At 35.5% G+C, this 13212-nt stretch overlaps 1 protein-coding gene across 10 annotated transcripts in view; it reads right to left on the bottom strand.

Annotated features, from left to right (window-relative positions):
* Positions 1 to 13212, bottom strand: part of arhgef9b (Cdc42 guanine nucleotide exchange factor (GEF) 9b) — a 55245-nt gene that overhangs the window by 17608 nt on the left and 24425 nt on the right. For 8 of the 10 annotated variants that reach the window (XM_046849496.1, XM_046849497.1, XM_046849499.1 and 5 more), the window contains 2 exons: positions 8182 to 8361; positions 7198 to 7287 (listed from right to left, as the gene is read on the bottom strand). In XM_046849496.1, coding sequence (XP_046705452.1) covers positions 7198 to 7287; positions 8182 to 8361 — 270 coding nt within the window. Of the gene's footprint in view, positions 1 to 7197; positions 7288 to 8168; positions 8362 to 13212 lie in introns of those variants that run through there. The other 2 variants (XM_046849498.1, XM_046849503.1) reach the window with 2 other exon arrangements.

Genomic DNA, 13212 nt, shown 5'->3' with positions numbered 1-13212 from the left:
CAAACCCAATTATATTGTTTTTGTTATACACAACACTACATGTACAATTATTAGGCAAATTGTATACAATTTACTTGTGACAAAAACAATGGTAAGATGTTTATTGCACAGCACAGAGATTTTAACAGAGGAAAAAAGTTTTTTAACATGCTAATAATTAGAAATAGAATAATTAGAATGTATTACTATGTACAATTATAGGCAACGATGTGTGTAAAACTAATACAAAACTTAATTTTAAATAGATTTTTTTGCTTGCTTGTTTATTCTTTAGCCTTACTATTGAACAATTAATAACCTTGATGTATATGACGTTGCTGGCTATTTTCTATACCACTGCTTGAAGAAGTCTTCTAGAAAGTGACATTAGTTTTGGAGTTCAATGCTCAGTCTCATCAACCTGAAAAAGGGCTAGTTTATCATTAATCGTGCTTCTTGGCTAATTTATGGCACGTTCCTTAGTCTGCATTACGCTGCATCCCTTATCTATAAAAGGAATGCAGCGTAATGCAAACTATAAAATGTGCATTACATGCAACACTTGCAACATTTTACTCATTTTTTGTTTTTAATCTATTTTGTGGGCCATTTTTATGCATAAAGAGAAAGTACCTTATAATTATGCACACTCTATATAAAGAGGTAATCAATTTAAATTTATGTAAAAATCAAAATATACCCTCTTGGAACTCTATGGTTTTACATAGCAGGGCATAATACAAATATCTGGTCCTTAGCAGTTACCATTTATGATACATTAAAGTACAACATAATATATGAGATGTTGAGTTATGGAATAGTTACTATGTGAATGTTAAATTTCCTCATGGGTCTATTTAATACTGATAAACTCAGAGAGTGATTTAATAGGTCAGTCTTGTGCTTATCTTAGCGCATCTCTGCTGTTGGATGTAGATCTGCCAAATGCATAAATGTATATGGGGAATGAAATTATTCAGGCTCTTTTTTAAATAGAAAAAAAATTCAAATAAGATATATTTCAAATGCTATAAATAATAACAATTATTATTCCAAATGACTCTTTTATAACATAAATGTAATGAATCAAAATCCAACCTAATCAAATTACATAGATTTAATAAATATCTTAGTTTGGCCGTCGTTGCAATAATGGGCGAAATTAACTATTTCTTCTATAATTTCTATTAAATTGTATTAAATATATATATATATTATATATAGAGTAACTTTTATCTTTTTAAAATGTACTGTCTACTGACTACATGCATCATGTTTTACAGATTTTACAGTGTTTTTATTTTTTTAACCAGCTTCGTCATCTCGATGTACACGTGTCATCTCTCAAACAAACATGAATGTTCTTTAAATGTAAACGATTATAGAATTTCTCATTAAAAGAAATCTGTTAGCAAATATTTGTAACTTGAATCATTGTAAGATCGACTTTATGCATATTTGAGCAAATTACATGTGTATGATTTGTATTTAGCAGAATCTAGCATTTTACTTTGTTAGAAATATTCTTTGCAAATATGCCAAAATGTTGCACGAATACACTTAGGCAACTGTATATATATGTTATCTACATTTAAAGGTTTGATTTCATGTTAAAACAAATGGTGTACATGAGGTGAAACATGCATTTTCATGTTGAGTTGTAACTTCATAAAAAAAAAAAAAAAGTGTAACTATTATCTATTTTTACTATTTCAGCAAACTCTTCGGTGTTACATCATTCCACATTTTTGCTTTTTTGGCGCCAGTTTGGGACAATCACTAAATTTGTCACGCTTTAATCAAGAGTCGGGAACCAGAATACGAATAGGACGTTTATTAGCCTTGGGAAACAAACTGAAGCTAGGAAGCAGCATGTACCAGAAAACGTGTATATTCCGAAACACAGGTAGTCCAGGCATGATCGCCAGAATGAACCGTAGATCGGGCAGTGAGTGAGTGAGTGCGAAAAGGGAGGGTGTAGATTGGAGACAGGTGAAGGTGATTAGTATGAAGGCGAGGCGCTGTGAGTGTCGAGGGGGGGGCGTGGTGGTTCCCTGTCAAATGTGTGTGTGTGTGTGTGTGTGTGTGTGTGTGTGTGTGAGAGAGAGAGAGAGTATAGAAAAAATACAAGGGTAAACATCCTTTACCCATATATGAACATGTATTCTATATGTATATATGTGTGTATTTGGGAAAATACGTTACATATATACAATATATTTGTGTAATATTTTGAAATATATGTATCACAAGTATCTGACATATTTCTATATCTGTGAAATCCAAACATGAAAATGTATGCAATATATGTGCTTTGCATATATTGCTAGATATCAGATTTCCATATGGGTTTATTGATCATCAGCAACAGTGACCACTGAATTTTAGCAGTACTTGTTTGGTGCATTCAGGTTCGTCCAATGTGAAAAAGGAACAACATCAGCATGTATCTAAGAGAAATAATTGTTGTTGCTATAATCCTGGGAAGAATTATAATGCTATTTTTAAACAGTTTAAAAGTCATGCAATTTCTCAAATAGGCCTTCATTGTTATCCTACCTGAATCAATCCACTTCTTAATGCAATTGTTATGATGTCACAGCTATAGAAACCGATAATATAATAAAGAAAATAAAAACAATTTGTGCAGATTATACTGGAAAGAAAATGCAAAAGTAAAATGGTTCTTGTATTGGGTTTCGAACTGTTTTCCTCATTATGTCGTGCTTTTCTTGAAAAGTCGATCTTGAAAATGGCCTTGAAAATATATTTGTGACGAAATCATTTCTCTGCCATATATTGTGGAATAAAAAAAAAACAGCTATTAAGTTAACACAAATATATACAGTGGAACCTCAGGTTACGAACGCCCCGGCATACGTATAATTCAGGTTACGAATCGCAGTTCATCACCCATGGTTACGAACAATATATCGGGATACGAACGTCACGCACCAAAAAATCGCAGGCAAGTTGGTTGTTTTTGCTCTATCCACGCAGCTCGTCACATCAGTTAGCGTCCTGTGTCCCTAGCGAGAGCATCGTGTTACTTATCCGCTTGAACTTTTCCCGGCGGCAGCATAACAACTCGTTAGTTGATGCTCGTGGAATGATGAGATGGACAACATTAGCCGATGCATAACCACTTTACTTGTTTTTATGAAGATAGATTAGCAGGGTTACAGTCTTTTCCGAAGTACAATACCCATAATGAATTTCACTCTGGACTTCAATACCAACTGATAGTAGCCTTAAAGAAACAGCTCTCATTTTCCTCTAATGCAACAATTGTCTCAGCGTCGTGTTAATAACACTGTCTTTAATATTCTATAATATAATATATAATAATATATAAATAATATAATATAATAAGATTCTCCTTCAAACAATAACTCTCCCTCCTCCCCTTCTCTGACGTCGTCTCCTGCAGCGAGTCTTCTCAAAGGAAAGTACCGGTAAAGATCTTTTCCTCTTTTGTATGTTTTTATGTGGTATGATTTTAATATAACATGTTAAAAGTAAATAATATTAGTGAATATTGGCTTTATTTTTATTTAAGTAATATTTTTGGTTGTCCAGAACGAATTACCGAAGTTTCTGTTCATTATTATGGGGAAATTTGTATCGGGATACAAACTTTTCAGGTTACGAATAAAGTACCGTAACGAATTAAATTTGTAACCCGAGGTTCCACTGTATTAGCTTGGCAAGTTTGCTACAGATGCAGTTTACTAGCTCTGACTAGTACACTCTCTGACAATCCAATCAAAAGCCTTAAAAAAGGCCGACCTTATTGTATGCCTGTTAGATGGCCCCGGTGTTGACTCAAAATCTGATTGGTTAAAGAATTTTAGACCAGTTAAAATTAAATGTTAAAGCAGATTTATTGCCTTATGGTAAATCTCTTTGACCCTGGCAACACATGAAGCCTAAAATATGATTGGATAGAAATTCTAACATAAACTACTGGAAGCGGCGAAAGAAAAAAGCTATTAAATGAAGAGATTGTACTACTGGGAATAATTTAATATATATTTATAAAACAAATACAGTGGAACCCGGGTATGTCCCGGCCTAGGGAACGCCAAAAAGCGTTGAGATAACCGACGATCGAGATAAACAAAAACAAATATGGCGGCAATATATTAACATGCTTGAAATTTCTTTATGTACATGATGTGCGTTATTAAATGAGAATGTGCATGCACGTGTTTTTGGAGGTTTTTTTACACAACAGCGGTGCCGCGATTTGATTGATTGGTCATGCGGATCGAGATAAACTGTAATGCGGATAAGGAGGCGGAAGCCGAAGTAAACGCAAACAAAGTTTATTGAGAATACTTAGGAAATAATCCACCAATACTTGTAGCGAAGCAGTAATATGCAGTGGTGCGCTCCAGGAGCGAGGTCCACGAAGTTATGTGAAAGCAGAGACAGTTCGTGTAGAGAATCCACGGATCCCCGCTATGGAAAGTGCAGCGCTGGGCAGCAACGGATAAACGTGGTGCAGACAGCGTGAACATGGAAAACAGCAGGATCGGGGTAATCCGGGGTGCCATTGAGAGAATGCGGAGTCCGAGAAGAAGGGTACGTAGCGAGATACGTATACGCGATTACACAGACCGACATGAACCAACACATACGATCATGCACAAACAATAACGGACCGCGAGTGTGTGGAGGTGAGGGGCTTAACTAGGAGATGGGATGAGTGAGTGAATGAGAGTCAGGTGTGTGTGATCAGCATGACTGCGACAAGCTCGCCCGCACGGGAGAAGAAGCAGGGTGCTTCGGGGAATGCCGCCACCGAAGGGGGCATGGCAGGGGGATTCCTGACATAACCGACGTTAAGTGGCAAATTTGCCCCCCTTTGTGCTCGAGATATTAGGGTTCAGCGACATAAAAAAATCGACATAACTGATTAAAAATTTGCTAAGACAAAGCGAGAATTTGGTGGTTTCACTTAAAAAACGTCGACTTAATAGGGTTGGTGAGTTAACCGAGGTCGAAATAAGTGGGTTCAACTGTATATTAAAACCTAAGTCAGTAATTTTGATAGTGTTTAGGCCAGCAGAGGGCCCATTACTGGGCTTGTTTTTCAATCACTGGACAAGTACAATTTGCAGTCATTAAGTTGGCTGTGTATAACTCCTCTGTATAACAAGGTATTCTAAAGTTAAATGTGAGGTCGTCTGTCAGACAGGTTATGCAACATTACAATGATACCATGCACACCAGCAAATCTACACCAGAATGACTAAATAAGAACAGAATCAAGGTGTTGCAATGGTTCAGTCAAAGTCCAGACCGGCTGAAATGTTGAGGCAGTACCTTGGTCAGCAGGAATCCGGAAAGGTGGTTGGTTGCGGTTTGTATACTGTCACGTGCAATAATGTGCATATTATATTACTATATACATATATGAATTCCTTATTTTTAGAATTATGCATAATGAAAATGAATAATAAAACACTCTGCAGACCACAAAAGTCAATAAAATGGTAATGAAACCAAAACATTGTTCAATTGTTTTTATTCTTCCTGTGTGGCCCAATACCAAATGATCCACAGCCTGGTACTGATCCACGGCCTGGTGTTTGGAGACCCATAATAATTCATAGTGACTTGCCTAATAATTGTGAATGCAGCATTATGACAAAGTGGTTTGAGATCAGTAGATAAATATGAATGAATATGATTTGGGTTTAAGATCAATAGATGAATATGAATGAATATGACTTCAGCTTTCATTTTCTTGTGTTTCAACACTAAGATAATCCTATAATTTACTCAGGGACAGTATCAGGCCCCTGACAATCCTCCGGGGCAGCTTCTGCAAGTGAAATCCTCCTCATAGCCATTGGCCTTAGGTCAGGAGGAGATGCACGAAAACACTATCCAATTAATAGTTTTCAGAATTAAACAAAAACTTTTCATAGAAAAATACATGTCCTTGCACATATTAACTGACATTTGCATCTGTTAAACAGCTTAGACCATACCACCATTGTTAACAGACCACCAAATCTTTAAGTAAGCAAAGTGTAAGAAAATAAAGTAAATTACAATAAATCTCATTTGTTAGCTATCTGTTCCTTGTAGTGACCCAATTACTGTATATCAATAAAATGTTGCTGTTGTTGGTTGAGGGGTTTATACTTTCAGCCTTCTTCAAGACAGGAAAGGAATTCTCAGTTGGTAAACAGATCTAAAACAGCCCTAACGTTACACTTTTTACTTGTTAAGTTCCTTACTTGTATTGCCAGTGTGTTTTGTGTTATTGTATTGCTGCTCCTCCTAATTAGATTAATTTCTTTGTAAATCGGCAGACAGAATGCTTCTGAATTTATTCTGCTACTACCATCATGGGCTGTTTTGTCAACAAAATAATATTGAGACCATTGCAGACTGATTAAATTGCATATTTTGGATCCTATGGAGATTTAGATGCAGTTTTCTATCACTCGGTAGAGGCAATCTTAATTCCAGAACTGTTGTGGCTTGTATCTGTATTTCTTTGTGAATTCCAATGGGACCTGTGATTCTTTCTGTGACTAATGATTTGCATATTGTAATATAGCCTACTCTGCTCCTGAAGTCTTCTTCACAGTGTCGCATTATGATACATTGATGCCTGCCCTCTGGAGCTTGTTTATGTATCAAATAATTGTTTTCAATTTTTTTTTTTACTGTCTCACAATGTTTCTGCTGTTAACTGCTATTGTTTCCCTGGCTAACAAGAAATAACTGTTAGTAACATGTTCCAATATTTTTGAACACCTGAAAAATTTGGGTAAGATATAGTATTTTCTTATGAATTTGGAAATTTAGCAATCACACACAGCAGTAACTGCTGAAACTTTGTTTTAACCAAGTCATTCCGACTTGTTTCAGTAAAAGAAGAAAACATCCACTAAACATAGAGCTCAGAATTGGCTAAAAGCACCACAAATTCCAAAGATACAATGCAAACACACAAATGAAATGGAAATGCAAACAAACACTAAAGAAAAAGCCTCCAAGTCATTCTTATATAAAATGATGCATCCAAAATAGGCACATTACAAATGTTTAACAATAGTGAAGTCTATTTGAAATAGAGCCTACAAGCTTTCTTATGATGCACACTAAAAAGCATGATACTAATCTGGCTTGGTTTGATGCTCATGATGTGTTTGACAAACTCTTGGCACTTGAGGAAATTTGATAAAAACGCACCTTGGCTGTTGTGATTTGGAACCTTCGAGTGGCTATTGGGTTGATATAGAAAACCTGTTTTGTTTGGGGTTGAGGAAGGTGAGGTTCAACCTTGGGGAAAGAATGACAAAAATACATTTTGTTCTAAGAATAAAAATGGGTAAGTGAAATGAAATTGAATTGGGAGCCTCTTCAGTCTTCACCTTTTGTTTTTGTCTTTCAAAGCAAAACTTAACTTTTCATCAGCTTACTAGTACTGTGAGTCTGGGTTATGATTAATGGTGGAAAATACTGTACTGTCAATTAAAAAGTTTTGATCTCTTTGCAAAGATAAAGTAAAAATGTATATTAGGACAAATATGGCACAAAATGCAATTTGATACAGCTGCAACATGCATTACACAGAGGGATCCAACTTTTAACTAAGACTGTATCTCATCACAGAGCCTCTGTTTAAAGGCACCTGCTAAATGCACTTTTGTTAAGTGACAATTTTAAAAATAACAAAGAACTCAATAGCATTTCGTAAATATAAGATTAAATATTATATATTTTGTTAAAAACAATCCATACATTTATAATTAGTTTTCTCCACCTACTGGTGGACACTGTCTAAAAAAACCTGTAATTCCTAAACTGGCAAATCAATATTTTTGGTAAAATCCTTGAATTCATGTACACTAATCTTTTCCTGGTTGCTTTATTTCATATCCATTGTGTTGCTGTAAAAAGGAAAAAGTACTAAAATTGACCCACAGTCCAAATACCTATAGACCCAACTGCATATATGTATACAGATATATATTTTGCAAACTGATGCATTCAAAAATGGTTGAGGAACTGAAAGCCTTTCACTCTTATCACCTACATATGTACAACAATATATTTTTTTCTTTATAAAGAAACATTGTATTGCATCACTGTCACAGAGGACACAACAAAAGGATTAGTATGAATTATAAGTGACATTCAAGAAATAAACTGATTCTTACATGCCAGTCTTACCCTCACAAAGCTGGCTGGGAACCAGCCCTCCTCATCATCTATCTGCCCCCACCACCAATCCTTGTTGGAGGCATCTAGGACCTTAATGACATCCCCTGCCTTAAAAGCCAGTTCACGGTCAGCCATAGCCACATGGTCCCATACTGCTTCAGCGCTGATGATGGACCCTCCACTGATCAGCTAAAAAGAAACAATTCAAATACTCATTGCAATACTCATGTACTAACACATTAGTGTGTTTGTTTCATAATCACAAGTGACATTAAGATTTCCTATAAAATTATTTTATACATCTAAAAAAAGATTTTGAGTACACTTTGGTACTAAGTAGTGAACAAAGCATGCTTAAAGCCTGTTGAAGATGTGAAATTATTTATCTTGAAGTAGTCATCTTGTAGTAAACTTTCAATATTATATGCACCTTGCCAGGTAAAGAAGCACTTTGCTTAGTGTTGTGATATTGACTGTCTCTGCTATTTTCTGAAGTTTAGACACACTGTTATAGATTAGTTTCGTTACTCAAACCAGCGTATCTGGTACCAGAATCCATACCATGATCAGTCGCAGAGAAAACACTTTTTCTTCATTGTAAAATTTGTTGCGAACTTTAACTGAAGCTCTTGACTGGTATCTGAATGATGCACTGTGCTGCTGCTACATGATTGGCTGATAAGATATGCCTCTGAGTGTGTTATCTGAGAATACTGCTGCTTTTTTAATTAAATAATGTTTGTACTATAGCCTTTACTCTAAATTCAGAGAAGTAGTGGCTCTACTCCAAGTCTCTCCTGAATTGCTGAGCTTCTCATCGTATCACAGTGAGGAAGCACCACCTTTTTAATTTAATTTCTGTTAGGATCCTATACTTCGACCGTCTTCTTATTCTAAACACACTACATGACCATTGCTGAGGAAAGGAATAAAGAAAAAAAGAGCTTCTTCTGAAAATGTTGCACTTTTTCATGCAATCTCAGTCCCCATCACTTGTAAATAGGATCTCAAAATACTTAAAATTGACACTTTTACAACTATGGCTGTGTCTTAAATGGTTTCAAACTAATGTCATGAATGCAAGCATTGTTATACACTGTATTCATAAGGGGACAGGTTGTTGAAACTCTTTCAGTACACAACAACATTCAAATCACAAGAATAGCTTAAAAAAAAGCTTCACAAAAATCGTTAAAAAAAAAAGTCATACAGAAAATATGAACCACCATTCAAGTTTGCCAGTGCAAAAACCACTGACCTAGATATTCAAGCAATGAGATGACAAAGATGGAGCAATCTCCTGAGTTTACCTTGCAAATCTTGCTGGCATCATATGCAACATATGATGCCAGCATATACATATATATATGCTGTGGAACGGACTGCGCCATGATGGAGGGTGGACATGGTCAGCTCTGAATACATTTTCAAATACACTTAAATACATTTGTTGCTGGGTATTAAATGAAAATGCATTTTTCAAACGTCTTAATTGTCAATGCAGCATATGCAATAGAAATTACATTTAAATCACCATTTTGCTATTTTAAAATACACACTGAATTGTGCTACAAATATCACATGGTGTTATGATGTAAATGCAGTCCAAAGTGTCCTAACCCTGCGTGTTTTTAAGTGTGTTTAAGTGAAATAACATTTAAATTATAATTTTGCTAGCATTTCTGATTGGACATGTTACACATATCAAATCAATTTGTGTAATACAATTTTAATTTTAATTTTGCAACCTATAAAGTGTTAATTTAAATTGATTTAATTTACATATTAAAAATACTGTTGGAAATGCTAAACTTAGTAAATATGGTCATTGAAAATGTCAATTCAAATACAGAAATACATTGCCATTTTGCATATTACATATTAAATTGAATTTTGCTACCTCTATGTTCCATATACAAATATCTGACAGGTTAAATGAAAAGAGAGAATAAATTAGCAAAATACACAAAGTACAAAAAGTACAGATTCTCCCAGAAAGCTAACCTACATGATTCAAATAAACATGCCCTATGATATATAAAACCAAGCATGTCTAACTAAAACTGGTTTTAGATTAAGGTTTAAATAAGTGTTTTTAAAAGCTGGTACATTATTTGGCAAAAAAAGCAGGACATCTGATATGGCCAAATAAATGTTCAATAGGAACCGTGACTAAATTGATTTATATCGTTGAATAGGATGAGATTGTGCTCAAAAGGACACATTCAATAACCATGATGTTCATGCATTGGTGTAATTTACAGGGTATCGGCAATCATTATCCACTCTACACTGACTCCTAAATCATATCTTGCTTTTAATGTATAAAACTACTACTGACATATAAATTGCACCACAGTACCTGAGCAATCTTTTGGTCTATTACAATCCACCATGCCTATTTCAATCAAAAGGTGCAAGCTATTTGTTGTAACTGTGAATAGTGAAGACTACAGCAAAGGACAGAGCTTTCTCTTACAAAGCCCCAAGTCATAGAGCAACCTTCCAATTTAGGATCGGGACTCAGACACAGTCTCAGTGTTAAATTCTAGGTGGAAAACATATTTGTTTAGCCTTTGTGAATAGTTTTTTCTTAGGTAAAGGAGCAGATATGGAGGGGTCATGGTTATAGAGTGTGAGATAAAGCAAGATGTTTGGATGCTGTCATCATGTGCTCATGTGTTTACTAAGGTTTGTTGACAGTGGAGTGGCAGGCCATCTTAATATCCCAGACCTCCCTCTCCCTCTCCCCTGTCTGTGTTATCTTCTGTCCCACATTGATCACATGAGCCACACCGTCTCGGTCACTATGGATATGGAACAGTTCTTACAATAGCTTAAAGTGACAGTTAAACAGTTTTGAATTCAAGTGTCCATCATTAGATAACCTAAACAATCAGTAGATAGCCAAGTAGCTTTCAAGTCATGTTTCTCTCAAGTTTTTTACTTCATATCTCTGGGAATTATTCCCTGCAAATGGATTGTTTTCGCAAATGGATTGTTCGTTAGAGATTATAATGTATAGGGACCCAATGTATGACACAAAAATTTACCTTTTGCAATCTACTAAATTCTTTAAAGCTGCTATGGGACCGGGCTCATTGTTAAAATTGCTACAAAATTAAAATTCTATCAACCTGAACCATTCTTCAGGTAAAAATAATCCATCCAAATAGACAGAAAAATATATTATAGTAAAAATGTAGTAAATAACAGCTTTATAAACACAAATCTTAGTTCAGTGGTACAAAAACCAGGCACTTATGATTTAGCATATGTTTACATTTACATTTGCGGCATTTGGCAGACGCCCTTATCCAGAGCGACTTACAACTGAGCAGGGGATGGTTTTAGGGCTTTGCTCAAGGGCCCAGCAGTGGCAGCTTGGTGGTGGTGGGATTTGAACCTGTGATCTTCTAATCCAAAGCCCAATGCCTTAACCACTGAGCTACCATATGTTTGACAAGTACATGCGAGAGAGATGACAACAAACACATATCACACTTTTAAATGCTTATATTTTTTTTGAGGTGGTAGAAAACCAGAAAAAAATAAAGGAAACCCAAGCTGACATGAAAGAACATACACACAAACACTGAACTGACTGTAAACCAAAAGAGAGACCATAAAGGTGTTACTGCACTGCATGAATAAACATTTCAATCTTGATAAGAATGGTCATTTCTAGCATGGCAATGCCCACATCCATAAAGGTCACAGAAAAGTTTGATGAATATGAAATGAACAAACCTTTTTGTAAGCAAGGACCCCTCAAGTATAAAATTAATTCAATGCAGTTGGGATGCATTTAGTTAAGTTAAGTGTTCAATAGGGTTGAGTAGAAAGCCCTACAGCAGACTGCTTAAGACCTTTCACGCCAACTCATGCAAACGTCGTTTTATGCATTAGTTGGAGTAATTTTCTTGCTGATCTGGGCCTCCTAGTTCTGTACCAACTTTGTGGTAACAGTCTGGAGAAGAACAAGAAATGGCTGGAAATGTCAGGTATTCTAATACTTGTGTCCAAATAGTGTAGTTATTTAAAGATGTATAAAAACATAATGTAAATTTATTGCACCCTTTTTTTTATTCCTTGTTCCAAGTATGTAGAGCTACTTGTCTTCAAATTACTAGGGTTGATTACTAGGGAAGACAACCTGTCTAAGAGTATAAATTACTAGAACCAGGTCTAAGATAAAGATAAGATAATCTTTATAAAATGATAAATGATGGTGGTGGTAGCATCATGGTCTGGGGCTGCATGAGTACTGCTGGTACTGGGGAGCTACGGTTTACTAAATGGAAACTTGAATTCCAACATGCACTGTGACATTCTAAAGCAGAACATGACCACCTCCTTTTAGAAACTGGGCCGAATGGCAGTTATCCAACATAAAAACAACCCCAAACACACCACCAGAATGACAACTGCCTTGCTGAAGAAGCTGAAGGTAAAGGTGATAGAGTGGCCAACAATGTCACGAAGAGGCAACAACCTGTTCAGCTCTGATGAATTCCATGCCCAGGAGGATTAAGGCTGTACTAGATAACAATGGTGCTTACACAAAATATTGACACTTTGGACAGTTTTGACATGTTACCTTAGGGTGTTCATAATGGCTGTATGTTGAGTCTTTTTCAGAGGACGGGTAATCTGTTCTGCAATGTAAGCTTCACATTGACTACTCTAAAATATATATTTTTCATTTCCATAGTATTGTCCTTTGAGAAGAGAAACTAAAATCATTGCTGAAACAAGAGGGGTGCACTATTTTTGTGAGTCACTGTTTTATATATATAAGTTACATGACACTCAAAAATCAGCCATTTAGTCTAGTAAAGCTATAAGGAAACATTTCCAGCAGCTGCCTCACTCATTTAATTGATTGTATAAACTACTTGTATTTTACGCAGTGGTTTTCAGCATAAAGGGATGAGGCACACACACACACACACACACACACACACACACACACACACACACACACACACATATATATATATATATTATATATATATATATATATATATATATATATAT

Source organism: Silurus meridionalis, chromosome 5 (assembly GCF_014805685.1).
Source record: "Silurus meridionalis isolate SWU-2019-XX chromosome 5, ASM1480568v1, whole genome shotgun sequence".
NCBI classification, from domain to species: Eukaryota; Metazoa; Chordata; class Actinopteri; order Siluriformes; family Siluridae; genus Silurus; species Silurus meridionalis.
The sequence above is the reverse complement of the archived record's forward strand: the minus strand, read 5'-3'. Positions and strand labels throughout refer to the sequence as shown.